The sequence below is a fragment of the Anopheles stephensi genome, chromosome 2 (genome assembly GCF_013141755.1).
Source record: "Anopheles stephensi strain Indian chromosome 2, UCI_ANSTEP_V1.0, whole genome shotgun sequence".
Taxonomy (NCBI): domain Eukaryota; kingdom Metazoa; phylum Arthropoda; class Insecta; order Diptera; family Culicidae; genus Anopheles; species Anopheles stephensi.
In genome coordinates this window covers 69,649,635-69,665,158 of record NC_050202.1, presented here as the reverse complement: position 1 = coordinate 69,665,158, position 15,524 = coordinate 69,649,635, and the positions used below count along the sequence as shown (strand labels likewise).

Here is a 15,524-nt window from a genome sequence, read left to right as displayed (position 1 = left end):
TCGGTGTGAAGAAGACAAAAAAAAAACACCCGGCAAGTCAAAGCTATCTCGGGGTACTCGTCGTAGCAAGGTGCTGTTTGATCGGCCGCACACTCCATCCATACGCTTATGATAAGCGGGAGCACATTTGAAAACTGTTTTATCAACACACGCACATACACAGGCAGCCTCCATTGTTGCGTTATATTATGCATTGAATGGGCCCTTTGGGGGAAACAACAGAACGGCCACCAACCCCGGGAAAGTCGCCGTGCTTCCCGAATTCCCCGAAGGTAATAATGGGTGAGTTTGGGCGGTGTTTTTCTTTCCAGCCGACCAAGATGCGGACCGAGGGAATTTGTGAATAGGTTTTGTTTCATTCCCTTTCCGGTTCCCCGGTTTCATTGTTGTTGGGCTCAATTGCGTGTTTGCGTACGGGATGAAGTCCTCTGGACCGACGAACTCTCCGGGCACTATTGGGCAATTGAAAGCAGGTAATTGTAATAAAAGTGTAACGGATGGAAACGTACAAGACAAGCACCCAGAGACAAAGAATTCTACCACCACCACCAGAGTTGGCAAGTACCAATGGCGGCAGGATGAAACATTATAACGCTCTAAACTCTCCATCCCCAACTCTCCAATGCACGTATGCAGTGTGTAGCTTCTACAAATGTTTAACACATTTCTGGCTTTCTATCCCACCTTACTTTTGAGTGAATTTTTCCTTCGACATCGGTGTCTCATTTGAGTGCGGATCGAGGGAGAACAAAACAACCATCGACATAACCGAGGGAAGCTACCACCGAGAAATAAAAAACTCATACACACTTGTTGTGTCAAACAAGCACACCACGGCAGGGGTTCAATCGTTGGCAGTCGACCGCGCTTGGGCAAGAAACGTGCCACGTCAATCGTGGCAAATTAGAATGGGAAACGCACAATTTGCTTCCAGCGATTTTCCACCACCACCTTACATGGCTGGGGTAGTTGGAGTGGGTGGTTATGGCCCAGGGCAAAAATCACATTTGTTACACCACGGCCACCACCGGTTTCTTTACGGTGGTTAGCAAAGGCCAAACAGTGCTCAACTGAATGAGCGACTTGGAGGAGATAAAGCGGTTTGGGGAAATGAGGAACGGAACTGAAGCGCCCGGGAGGAAATTGAAAATTATTTTAATCCACCCAACAACGATGAAAAGGCCGAATGATGCCTAGCGGCATCATCGACGACGCGCCCGGACCGAAGCGATGAACACAAGATTACGATTGGTTTGATTGTTTAAATTTCAATCTTACGGCAGGTTCCACAAACCGTGGCAGCTGGTAAGCGGCGAACGCGTGTACCGTTCCGGCGTGTTTATTGTTTTCTGCCGAAGGGTACGTGTAATAGGATAATTATAAAACGGGTGTACATTTTACGCACCCGCACTAGTGCCGATTTGCGACGTTTAACGACTCTGGCTATGATTAGGATCCCGGCTTTCTACTACTGGTGGATTGAATCTACTCCTAATCGTTTGTAATTATTGTGGAACGTTTCGAATAATCCTGTGCTTATGGCGTATGGCTGGTAATAGAGTTTATTCGATAGCTGAAATTTGCAACCGTGCCCTTTCCAAGTGATGATGATTTTTGGTGATTAGTATGCTTTATCACAAAGAAAGGTTAGTAATTTGAATACGCAGAACTGATTATTCAGCTACCGTTAAAATCAGTTCAAACAAGTCAGAAATGGCAGGCCTAGACCTTTCAAAGTTGCCTTCAAATATTGTGTAGTATGTTCCAAGACAAGACATTCTTATCAAGACAGCCTTATCGTGCTGAAACTCGAATTCTTTTATCGGACATCTTTTTTTTTTCGTGGCACAATAACTTTTAAAGGTGTCATAGAAGCCAGCCGTTTCTATTAGGTTACTATAAGCTATAAGATAGTCAGTCCTGCTTGCTGGTGACTGGTCCGAGAGAGTTTTGATACAGGGTCCTATGACGAGCACGACTGGTCTTCCACTTTTAGACGCATTCAAAGCATTTTCTTTATTTTACAATCATTTAGCTAATAAAATCTGAATCCAGTCATAGCAAATTCACCATGCGAAAAAAATCCCAGACAATCGAAATCAAAAAATACTGAATTAAATGTCAAAGGACATTTTATAAAACCGTCCACAGTAAATTTTCCATAGTATTTTTTTATTCAACTTTCACTCATTCAAGTTTATATTAGAGCTTGTTGAGTGAGCTAAAATAATTTGTTTTTTATTAGTCCAATATAAGTTATACGTTGTACAACAGGTGTTCCAACGGTCAGATGGAGGCGCCAGGTACTTTGTACCGAATATTTCTCGGAATACTGTATGGCGCTTTAAAATTAAACGTATGTTTCCGATTGAAATTATATCTGACGAAAATAATTATTTGGTCAAAATTTTACTATTCAAATTCATAAAAAAGTGATTGAAAAACATGAAACGAAATAAATGAATAAATAAATCAAACGTACCACCGAACCGGCAAACTTCTATCACCTACCTGTAGAGGCCTCTGTGGAGGTGCTCCCATCCCGTGATGGTACATGACGTCATGCTTTAGCTGCGTGGCCATCTGTGGATGATTGTTCTGATGCTTGCCAATATCGACGGCGGCAAGCGCCTCCGCTCTGCTCAAAATTCCATCGTTCAAACCGGAAAATATGTCTCCCTGCAACGAAACGATCAAAACGAGACGAGCCCGAATGAAACCGACTGTGCGTAGCTGCGTAAAGTGTTAGATTCATCTGCATAATGTATGTGTTTCGGTTCGTTGTTCGCCGGTTACGAGATGGGCGGGCCAGATCGGCTGGGTAGGGTTGAAAGGAAGGGAATGGGGTGGAAGGGTTTTGCATCCCGAAAACCTAAATGAGAAACAAAACGATATTTTCTACACAATTAAAAATCCACATGCTTGGTCCTTCATCAAGTGAACGATAAATTTCCATTCCAGTGTAATACCGCCGGCCGGTTTCGTCCGCTTCAACGGAACGGAAAAGCTGGTCGACCAACCATCTGACCATCAAATTTCATGCTGACGCCTTTCTAATTAACGTCAACAGTCCCAGAGGAAACATTTTTGAGCAGCAAAATCAAAGGGTTAATTGTCACTTTTCGGTCGGTGAAGCTACTGCTGATGATGATGATGATGACGCTGGTTTCCGGAGTGCCGGCATTACGATCGAAACCCTTGCGCAAACGCAGCGTTCGGAGCGGTGGATCCGCATTGGTGGCAACGGAGAGGAAAGCTTATTAGTTATCTTGTAATAATTTTACCACCCAGATTGCTAGCTGTCTCTCGGTTGCACGTTCAGCTTGCTGATCCGCCTGTTCGGGATGAGAGCTGGGAGTGCTCAAAACCTGTCACATTTCGATTTCACAATCAGCGTGAGGGATTCTACCCCGTTTCCTGTCGTTGTACCGTAGAAGGGTATAAAGATGGCTTATGGCGAGAGAAAATAATAACCCTGATGGATAGCACGGGTTTTAGGGCAGTTTTAAAAGATGGAAGAGGATGGATATTTATAGCTATGGTAGTTTGTTTAGCTGATATTTATTCCGCATTATGTTGATGGTAGTAAAATTTAAATGATTTTAAACGATGGCGAGCTACGGATTACAGGTCGCCTGTCGGTTTAGTAGAAAACCATTAAAATTTATAGTTATTGTACTGATTAGGAGCTGTGTTTAAGAGCGAATAGGATAGCTTGAGGAAATAGCTATCAAACATTATATTCAAAGCCTTTGAACAAGACGTAATTCATCAAATGAAATCTCTGCGGTTAGTCATTATTACAAGACGTCTGAAGACTGCGGTTAGTCTTTAAAGTAAATACTAAGCCACTTTTATTATCCTGCTAATTATTACAGGCGTGAATGACTTGAAAGATGGAGTTGATATTACATAGAACATTTATGATAATATTTACAAACCCTCTAAGATATGGAATACATCCCAAACTAACCCAATCTTCTTAGGTACAGACTCTAAGAAGATGTTCAGAAGGATTTTGACCCCGAACGATATTTGGAACTGTAGGATGATCTAAAAAAAATAGACTCGCCTGGAATTGTTGGTAATGTCATGTGAAAGGTACTCAACGACCCAGTCCGTAACATTATATTAAGACGTGTATAGAGAAGACAAGCAGGTAAGGTTTTGATGCATCCATCCACATTTCCCAATTTTCTCTCAGCTTCAATGGATTAAAATGGTATAGATGGCAGCAGAGAGGCAGTCTTATCTAGTATTATTTATTATGTTTGATTCTTCTTTAACACTATAACCTCGCAAGATTCAGCCTTTTCGCGGCTTCCTGTGACTTCATTAATTCTCAACTCGATATTCAGTCCTGCGTACGGGGATTCGATCCCTGGTCTTGTCGTGTGAAGACTGGCACCGCTATCGCACCTAGGCATCAGACTTCTCTCATATAGTAATTCAAGTTATAATATCAAGTTGCAAATTTTTGCATTTTCTAATAGTAACATCACGCCACAGTTTCCACCTCAACTAGGTTGGTTCTCAAACATTGAAGCTCTGTTTTAATTAAGATTCGAGGAAGAAGGCCATCAACATGCTCTTCAGTTTTGATTAGACTTTGACTGCGTGTTTTGGTAAAAAAATTCCACAACAGGATTACAAGCAATCAAATAGATCGAATTTCATATCCGCCACGATCCAAAAGCAACAAAACAATAAAGAAATCAAAACCACCACACGTCTAGAAATAAAACCTCTTTCCAGTTATCCAAGTTTCTGACAATTGTAACCGAGTAAACGGATTTACCGGAGCTCAACTAATACTTTTCTTGAGCCAATTTGTCATTTCTTTAAGCATTTTGTGTGTCTGTCGGTGAAGTGGAAGTGTGGTAAAAGAAAATCCAACATTCTATCACGTGTAAACCTCAATCAAACCCAACCTCCCAGCTCGGAACGTTTCGATACGTTCATCGATACTCGTTTCTTGTTCCCGGGGATCCCCAAAAACCGACCCGCAATCGAGGCACGGTGCACGAACCCGGAATATTGGCATTAGCAATGGTAATCCTAATTTAACGGAAACTTTCACCGGCGTGGGGTTGGGTTGGTTTATCGTACGAATCATTTGATCCAATTTGGACGAGCAGCGCAATCCCACTTGTAATTTTCGTAAACCACCACGCGCCGTATGTTTTCGGTGGGAAAACGAAGGATCGAACCGGGCATCGAAACGCACAAGACACAAAGGTGAGGTTCCTTCATGCACACTCACACACAAACACACCATATGTTTGATTTTTGATAGATGAATGATGAAGGTTTCCTTCGTGCTGGGTGTTCGACGGTGAAGGGATAGAGAGAGAAAGCGAAACTGCCGTACTTCGTTAATGCCAACCTGTCGAATCGATTCGGAAGTGCCTCGGTATGGACGCGGGGGCTCGCTCACTGTCCGGACGAGGCAAGCCACGTGACCGGATGTTATTTGTGGTTTTTTTGTGTGTAAGTGTCTGTTGTGCTGCCCTCGTTTTGTACCGAGCGTTGGAAAAACACGCCAACGGCACGCAGCTAGTTCACAACGTGTCCACTCGAGCTGCAAACCCGAAACAATAAGGCTTTCAGTCGCGGCTAGAATTATGTTTGAACTGCAACATATGCTACTTTGGGTCGGTAAAATGTTGTATTTTCCCTGCTTTTCACCTGCTGTGGACCCTCTGGTACCCTTTTCATGTCGAACCAAACGACAATGTACTTCATGTAAGTGGACGTCCAGTGAAGGAGTTGAGGTTATTATTATGTGTTTTTTCTCTCCGTTTTTGAGCAGTTCTTCAACCCGGTAAAACGTTTATGTATCAAGATCGATATCAGCAGACGGAAGGCGTTGAGTGCCCAGTGGCACTTTACCTTGCGCTACCGTTTGACGAATTACCGGTGATAGGAAATGAAACATTTCCTGCCATGATTTACGGGCAATTATTGTTGCCCCTTACCGAGAGTCCTCGCTGTACACCGCGAACCAACAATTTGAAGGTTCACTCTTTACATACATGAAGACCTCCGTTTCTTTGATGTGTGTGTCTGAGGAAGACGAGAAGATTTGCTTCTCGTTAGCAGACAGGTAAAGAAGACAAAACGCGGGCAACATAAAACCCGTAAAACATCGACATTCATCGTGCGAAGTGCTACATAAATTTGTTAATTATCATACAAAAGCACTTGATGTCAAGAATCTCTCACCTTGTTCGTCCCGGGGCAACCGACCGCCCCTCGGTCTACCTTCCCGTCCCGGCAGTTCTGTTGGGACAAAATTTATCGGACCGAGATACAACAACACATTACGCCCGCAAAACGCCGGTGCAGGAAAAGTGGGAAAAGCGAGAAATCATCATCGAGCGAAAGACGGAGGGAAATAAAACTCCCCTCTCCCTTTCATCTCCCTTCCACCACCCTACTACCCATGGTAAGAAAACGACCCATCGATGAACCCTCCTCTCGAAGGACAACCGTTTCAGGGTTGGGATTTAGAAGCCGAACGCCGAATGCCGTGGAGAACCCATTTCCGGACCGGGGCGTATAGGGCGACCAAACCATGCCGAAGAAAAAATAGGGTCCGTTGTCGTTAACACGGCTCTTAGCTCGTGGTGAGGTATGATGGAAAGGGTGCGCGTGTGTGTGTGTGTGTGTGGTGCAACAGCGTAACCCATCATGTCGGGCCCCGCTCTATATCATGGTTTATTTTCCGCAGTGAGTTTATTTTATTTTTATTGAAGGACTTCCCAACTGTAACAGGTGTATTTATAGGTTTTTGGTGAGACAAGGGGGAAAATTGCAGCTTGATGGTGGTGTGTGTCCCCTTTTTCTTACCTCGCCCTCTCCCCCTCCCATCCCTTCCTCTCACCCTTCCCGTGCTGCTCGATCATCAAAGGTATGGTGGAAAATTTTATTTACACTTGCTGCCGCTCTCACCAGGCGCACGACTGCGAGGGACGATTTTCCGAAACTGCTGCCTATTATTTGCTGCTGAGAACATATTTTTGTCCCTTATTATTTCAACATTGATTTCGGTTGGGCCACTAACCGCCTGCTCGTTTCAATCGCTTGTGCGTGGAACTATTCGAGCGATTGCAGTTTTCCTACAGAAATTGCTGTCAAAATTTCTGCGTCATCAAGTACGGGCCCGATATTCAAGCCTACCGCTGGCGAGAAGGAAGCAAAAAACACCCTTCTGCCGTTGTTCTGCGTACGACGAATTGATTCACAAGCATCGGTGCATTCGAGGTGGGCGAGCGTATAATTTGGATAATTGAAACATGTGCCAACCGGATGGAAAACTGACCGTCGGGTTTCGTAAGTTTTACCGGGAAAAGAGGGAACATACGTTGCTGATGGAAGTGCCACCACCGTGGTGAACCCTTTCTGCTGGTTAGCTGTGGGGAATGGAAAAGTTTTTTTTCCTATCGCGGTCTACATTCGATTGCCAGGGACTCTGTTGGCGCGGCAATATTTTTCGCTCCCGTAAGTACTAGAGCAGGGTCCAAAAGAGGTGGTAGAGGAGTAGAAATATCCTTAATGTGTTAAGTAAAAATAAAAATGTCCTCCCACATATCCAGCACTTCACGTACACCATTAGCGGCTGCGGTCCGATGGCAGGTGAAACGGCAGGTGACATGTTGGTCAGTCAGTTTGGTAGACAGGTTATTGTTTTTTACCACCTGTCACAAACAAAAATATTTCCTGACCAAAAAGCATCGCAGCGCAATTTGGCGCAAATAAGGACTTGCTGCTGGTTGGTAACAAATTTGAGCGCCACAACATATATCAACGCACTCTAACGCTAGCTCTAACTGTGTTCCAGGAAATAATGTAATAACATTAAACAATGTCAATAGACGCTTCGGGTTTGTCACGTGTCATTTTGTCTGTTTGTTTGTCACCGTAGCTAGAGAAAAAAAACACACACACGCGGTCAAGAAACACGTGGACGAAGACTAAAGGCTGACAATCGCCACCAGATGCAGACCGATGACAGGTGGACCAACAGAAGGAAGCGAGTAAGTTGCTGTTGCAGTCGTTCGCCACCGGAAAGATAACATTAGGATCAATCTGTCAACTCATTGTTTTCTGTTTTCGTTTTCGATTGTCAACACCTGTCAGGTGAGTGAGAGTCCGTTAGTATTCTTTCTCACATTCCATTACAAATTGTCGCTTTCGTCAGCTCGAAAAGAAACTCAGGGTTACAGCTTCTTAACTTAACGCCCAAGGGTAGCTCAATTAAATTCTCTTTCTTAAATGAAGCGGATCATGTGAAGGGTAGTTCATATGATAAGATTATCTCTACCATGACAGGTAGGTTTACTAATCCAGTTCTATTTCCTTTGACCATTTTACTCCGGTAAGCTTACTTTATACATATCCCAACATTACAGTTCAGCTCGTGCAGTACTTACAGACATCACTGAATGTAGCTGGATAAAAAGATCTTTGGATGTTTCTCTGACATATGTGTGTGTGTGTCAAGATGAGAAAAACACCGGAAAGAACTTAACATTATCCCACAAGATAAATGTCAACTCTCAGTCTGGGCCAGCGTGACAGTCGGTAACGACGTTTTCGATCAAACGACACTTAAAACATTACAGTAATCAATAAGGAAACGGAAAAGACTGCAAAAAGTTGTCAAAGAGGAAATGATACAACAACAAAAATAAAACAGTCACACATCCAACCCAATACGAACTGTCGAAAGGAAAAGCCTGACAGAGATCTCTCTACCAATTTCTTCCTTTCACACACAAGAAAAAGCTACATATTTCCCTTCCTTCATACACTGATGGTGATGTGTTTGTGTGCCCGTTTTGGTGGTGTAGTGTGCGAGAGCATTCGATCGATACTGTGCTGCTGGTAAGCCGGAAGAAAAACTTCGGATTGGAGCTTGGTACAGGAAGAGCAACTGACGGGTCCGGCAAACTTTACTTCCGCTGCAAAAAGAGCAAACGCCGAACAAGTTTGAACAAGTTTTGTTGGTGTGTTTTTTTCTCTGTGTTTTCTTTATGTTGAGTAAATTTAGGCCCTGCAGGGCATGTTTTTATGTTCCCATGGTCCGGTGACCGAAGCCGTCTCTAAGCAAAGCCTTCCACGGGGGAGGTTAAAAATAAAAACAAAACCTCAACATTTTCAAGGGCTGTTACTTCGCTGGCCGTCGCCATCATGTGTGTGTGGGGAGTGTCGGCTATTTCGAAGCGGTACAAGAGTTGTCGGAAAAGAGTAAAGAAATGAAAAACAGTAAGGCTTTTCCGTTTTTACAACTCACTGAAGTTCACGGGGATGGAAAACTAGCGTGTGCACTTTGGTAGGGAAACTTTACAGGTTTGTGTTTATTCACTTTAACTTCAACTAACTGTGTTTGGTGAAAGTCGTAAACGTTTAGAGTTGTACTAGCTCTCACTTATTTCCACATGACCAACAAGCTGAATATGCTGAAGCTAGGAAGGAGAAAATGGGGACGAAAATGTTGCGAATATACTTACATTGTGCCTAGGTGACCAGGAGTTACACATCAACGATGCATCCTCCAGAAATCGACTCTGAAAAAATGGAAAGCGTATGCAGAAGATGTTAGTACAAATGGACAAAAATAGTAGCGGATATTTAATAAACCTATTTTATTTCTTTTCTATTAAATCGATTACCTTTAATTTATTGCTTTTTGACTATCTAAATAAGATAATCATAAACTATTTCATAGGTTCCGCACATCATTCTCACAGTTCAATTCATTTTTGAACTTAAAGAATTACCTTATGGAAGCTGTTTATTGCATAGGGTAAAACTGTACGACGCAATGAGCTCTTTTGGAATCCCGCCCAAGCTTACCAGGCTTGTACGAATGACAATGGCCAACATCACATGCCAGGTGAAGGTGGATGGAAAACTCTCAGGGCCCTTTGCTACCACCAAGGGCCTGCGCCAGGGAGATGGGCTCGCCTGTCTCCTCTTCAATCTGGCGCTAGAGAGAGCCATCCGGGACTCAGAGGTGGAAACTTCGGGGACCATCTTCTATAAGTCAATCCAGATCCTGGCATACGCTGATGACATAGACATCATTGGTTTGAGGCTCTCCTATGTAGCAGAAGCTTATCAAAGGATCGAGCGTGCGGCACAGAACCTCGGGTTGGAGATTAACGAGGCGAAAACCAAAATGATGGTGGCACCACCAGCGGCCCTGCTAACAAACACTGATTTACGCAAAGGTGATGTACAGATAGGTGACCGCACTTTCGAAGTCGTCCAGAACTTCACCTATCTGGGGTCAAAAGTCAGCACCGACAACAACATTGATGTTGAGTTACGCGCACGGGTGCTGGCTGCCAACCGGTCATACTACAGCCTGAGGAAACTTCTCCACTCTAAATACCTGTCGCGACGGACGAAGCTGGGACTGTACAGGGACACATACACATACGCCTCTGAGACATGGACTCTGTCCAAGACGGACGAAGCCCTCTTAGCCGCGTTCGAGAGGAAGATGCTCAGAAGGTTTTTTGGCCCCGTATGTGTGGAAGGACAATGGAGGAGCCGCTACAATGACGAGCTCTACGAGCTGTACGATGATCTCACTATCGTACAGCGCATTAGACTCGCCAGGCTCCGGTGGGCTGGTCACGTCATAAGAATGACACCGGACGACCAAGCCCGTAAAGTCCTTTTAAGCCGTCCACAAGGACAGAGGAAGCGTGGTAGGCCAAATGGCCAAATTGAGATGGAGTGATGGCGTTGATGCGTCCGCCAGAACGGCCGGGATAACGGATTGGCAGACGACGGCGCTGAACCGTGAGCGGTATCGAGGATTGTTGCAGCAGGCCAAGACCGCAAAGCGGTTGTAGCGCCTAATAAGTAAGTAAGAAAGCTGTTTATTGCATGTGGTTTATTACTATAAATGTTTAATTGCATGTAATTGTCGTTAACGAATTATTCACTTATAAGATAAAGTAAATTTTAAAAATAAATAAATAAACTTTTTGATAAAGATTGAGTAAATTTGTTTCTAATTTTAAAACTAATTTTAGTGACTTTCTGCGCCTTATTCTACTCTCGTGTCTTGACCTCAGAATAACTTTTATGTTACTCGTTTATATTTATGTCCGGTTAGTCTTTCTTGCTCATCTTGATAACAATTTGTAATTGAATTATCCAGCCATGTTTTTGAGCACGTTTGGCGCAATATCCCAACTATACGAGCCATTGATTTGCATCGCGAAAAAGGTATTCCCAGCAAGAAGCTGCCCGATCACGTTCGGGATCGGGCAGTTGTCAGAATCACCTAATAAAAACACCCATAGCTTCGTAATTATTTCGTGATATGCGACCAAATGGCACCAGCCGTACACCGAATTCGGTTCAGTGAAACTGCAATTTAACCGTGTTATGTGGTGGTTTACTCGCTTGCTTTACATCGCCAGTGACACCCGTGATAAACGTGAGGAACGCACGGGCAACGTACCGACCATCAAAAATCACCGGTCCGCAAAAATTAAAGTCCGGAATATCAATTTAGTGGGACAATAAATCGGACCGCTGGCCGATCGGGTGGGCTTAACGGACAATGAAAGTTTACGGGTTTCATGCGGGAAACCGTGGCCAAAATCGAAACATATCACTCGCAACGCAGTCGCAACTTGATGGAGAAAACGTGTCTTGGTGATGTGGATTTTTGTTTTGTTTTATACGACCATGCTTTCCCATTTTTAGGTCCACCAATTCCGCAACATTATTTAGGATGGCTGGTTTAGACGTTTATACGCCATATGCCATGCTTGATTTAATTAGGACTTTTTGAGGAACCATATTACAGGATGCTTCAGACTTAAATTTAGGTAAGCATTACATCATGTCAAGTTAACCAAGGTTCAAGCTATTCTGGAGAATCGTTTTAGTTCGATTGTTTCTTCTGAAAATCGAGCAGAAATCCTTTCTAACTCGAAACGATTTCCCGCGGTCCAACTCCATCACCAGCTGCAACATCAACACACGTTGCGGTGAACGACGAAGATTGACGGCTGTACGCAGTGGGAGACATTGATTAATTTTGTTAATTTTGCTAATGAAGCGAGAAGAACCATTTACGGGCTGACCAATTCCCGCACTAATTGTGGCTAAGGTAGGTGCGCCTTCAACGGCCACCACTCCCGGACGATATTTATCTCACTTTTACCCTTCCCGGTGGCCGTCTCACACATTTTCCCCGTCGACCCACCAACTGCAACGCGTAAGCACACCGTATGCATTGGTTATTCATTGCTATTTCATCGCCAAAATAGGGCAATCCGGCCCAAATGTCCATCGAGGACGGAGCGTTCCTCGCTTGCTACCCCATCCGGGGTGGCAACGATCGACCATCATTATCATCAACGCGAAGCATCCTGAACCGGCGCTGGTCGAGGACGTGCTTGGGGACATCACACTCTTAGGCAATTGCACTTAGTACACGACACGCTTACGTAAGGTCGAGAGCGCGAGCAGGTTCGCTTGTACGGCTAGCTGGCGACGACCAAATAGCTTATGAAAATTTGATTTTACGCTTGAGTAGACACTGTGGACGGGGGGCGGCAGGAAGTAGTAGTGATCCATTTCCTGTTCCCTGTGCCGGTGCAGGAAAATAACAAATTGCAGCACTTGAGAAAATTTCACTAAGAGCGCACCATTTCGCACGTCGATAATCGTTTGGTAGATCACTTGGTGTGGGATCTGAGCGTCATTCGTACGTCAAATAATGATAACATCATATATTTAATTAGTTCCGGGTTAGTATGTGCCCTCAATTATCGACCCAGTAAAGCTTAAACAAAAACTTGTTTTATAAATTTGAAAACAAAAATTTAACGAAGCATTGGATTCAAAATTAATTGATTCATTGATAAAACATCAAAGTTATGCTAACTCTAAAAGTTTTTAGATCTATGGTTGTAAATAAGAATGCGAATATTACTCTAATACAGTCCAAAAATTCAGTGTAATTGAGAAAAATATAAAATTTTACGTTTAATTCACTAATCAATTAAGTGCAAAAGTACAATATCAAAAATTTGCGAAGGAGACAAAAGAGAGTTACAAAATTAGGACTAAATACGTTAAACAACATAAAGCAGAATTAAAGCAGATTTAAAAAAAGAAAATAGTAGCATACAATAAATTCGAAAAGAAAGGATAAAGAATGCGTCTACTCGGCCATAGCTTCATCAATATCTAATGTACTAAACGTGAAGTAAGTATTCAGAAAGGTTTGTCAGCTTTTACTTTAAGATATCAGTTAAAAATAAATTATATATAAATTTTAAGCCTTTTCCATATCGTTTAGTCTTGCCAGTCAGTAAATTTGGGGAAACTAAGAATTAACATAATTAAATTAAAAAATAATTTAAACAACTAGCACAGCCAGCAGAAGAAAGATGTAGCTCGAGAGCAAACTTACCGATGGGTTCGCCATACACCGTCGCATCTGTTCGGGCCCCCTGTAGGTGGGGCTGTATCGGCCGGGAAAGCAGCTGGGTGTACTCATTTTCATTTTATCGGCTGACGGATAAACGGGCATAGTCATGCCGGTAAATTCGTCCTCCAGCTTTAACGCCTTGGAGGCGTCTAAAGGCGTCGGTGAGTAAATCTTGACGTCGTTGTAATGCACTGCGGCACACGGCACGAAAGCGGACGTTTCTTTTACGAATTTCGGTGCCCCGAGGTTTTCCGTTACTCACGTGCGCACACACACACACGCGCGCGCTCACATACACTCCTGTCCCTTACGGCAAGTGCGAGAAAACACTAACACTTTCCTCGGCTTGCCGTACCAGCGTTTGCATTCCTATTTTGAGTTTTCTTTTCCTGCTCACTTTTTTAGCTGTTTGTAATTTACGTCAGATACAGGATATAAATGAGTTTTTGTTTCTTTTCTATACACTTTACACGCGTTTTAATACACTTTTCACCTCCTCATTTATTGCTGTTAAACAAGATCTGGAATTCGGAAAGTAAGTTAGATAGAAATGCAATTATTAGTTATGTTGTACAGTGGTAGCAATAAAATAAGGCATGTATATAATTTTTACAATGGAGCATATGGAGTTTATACAGTGACGGGAAAAAAAGATTATCGTAATATCCTATTACCGTTTATATAACCATTCCAAAATATGTCAAAAACGTATTTTTAACATTTAACATTTAACACTCGAAAAGGAATTTTCGAATAATAATGGCAGAATAGAACAGTTGAACAAAGTAAAAAAATGCTTCGTTTAAACCAACTCCAACCAAAACCCAATTATGGTCGAACCAGTCCCTTTCTCTCTCTATCTCTCTATCTCTCTATCTTTCTATCTCTCTATCTTCTTGGTCTAACGACCTCGTAGGATATGCCTGCCATTTCTGGCTTACTAGACTTAATAATTCCACGTAAATGGATAGTCATTCCTCACTATTGGTTCCAGCTGTCTGGATAGAATTTGAACCACGGTCTTGCCGCTTGAAGATTGGTGCCGGTCTCGTCTCTTCCACCGGGCCGTTTTAAAAAAGTTTTAAAACGAGATGCTTAAATCAAAAAATAATTTGATAAATCTTATTTTGTTTGCTCATGTATTTTGGTTATATTAGAATGCGAAAAAGTGTGTAAAAACGAAAAATTTGTTGCTAAACTGATATATTCGTTTTCCAGAAATTTTGGACTTAGTGTTGTCTATAAAGTAATTTGATTTGTTGAGCTAACAGCTCCTTAAACCCTTTTTATATTTTACAAAAATTAAGTGGTCTTATTATAGTGCCCGTCACTGTATGAACCCGTTGAAATAAAAATAATTGTATGCAGGATCTTAGAACTTTGATCTATGTAAGATCTCTTTTAAGAGATATAAAAGTGTAGTGGTTGAAGTTATTTTTTATCCTTAAATTATCGTCAGTATTGAATCGAAAATAAAATAACATTTTATCGAAGTAAAATGTTATATTCTCACATAATTTTCAATATACAGTAAATTAATGAAAATTGAAAAGCATTTCATTTTCATTTTCCTTTGGACTTATTCGAGCATTCACTTTCCTGAACTGTAGTAACTTAATTGGGTTCGCAGCACATCGATAAGATAATTAAGTGCCAATTGCCAACAGCACCAAAGCGTGTTCAATACAAATCGATCGAAAACGAGCCCTCTGGTAAACTGTGTAGTTCCACTCGGCCCAACATGAATTGCATCTCCACCAGAGCAAATTGAATAACGCAACACACTGCACATAAAGGGAGCATATCTGGCTGAGTGCATTTTTATGCAGTTTTTCGCACAAAGCTTACACTGTTACTGGATTTTAATATTCGCCACACGCCACTGACATGGCCGTTCGCGCCAAAACACACGCACGGAAAACTTTTCGCTTATGTTCCTGCATACAAAGGTTTTTTTATCTTCTTTTTATTCTTTTCCCACTCACTGAGTTGACACGGGTACGTGTACAGCATGGTAGTAAACAGTAACCACGAGAAGCGAGAAGAAACA

The 15,524-nt window shown here is 42.6% G+C and overlaps 1 protein-coding gene across 6 annotated transcripts in view; it reads right to left on the bottom strand.

Annotated features, from left to right (window-relative positions):
• LOC118504550 (inhibitory POU protein) overlaps window positions 1–15,524 on the bottom strand; it is a 51,525-nt gene that overhangs the window by 17,630 nt on the left and 18,371 nt on the right. For all 6 annotated transcript variants that reach the window (XM_036039157.1, XM_036039153.1, XM_036039156.1 and 3 more), the window contains 3 exons: window positions 13,457–13,995; window positions 9,516–9,572; window positions 2,512–2,679 (listed from right to left, as the gene is read on the bottom strand). In XM_036039157.1, the coding sequence (XP_035895050.1) occupies window positions 2,512–2,679; window positions 9,516–9,572; window positions 13,457–13,582 (351 nt within the window). In that variant the 5' untranslated portion in view covers window positions 13,583–13,995. The remainder of the gene's footprint in view (window positions 1–2,511; window positions 2,680–9,515; window positions 9,573–13,456; window positions 13,996–15,524) is intronic.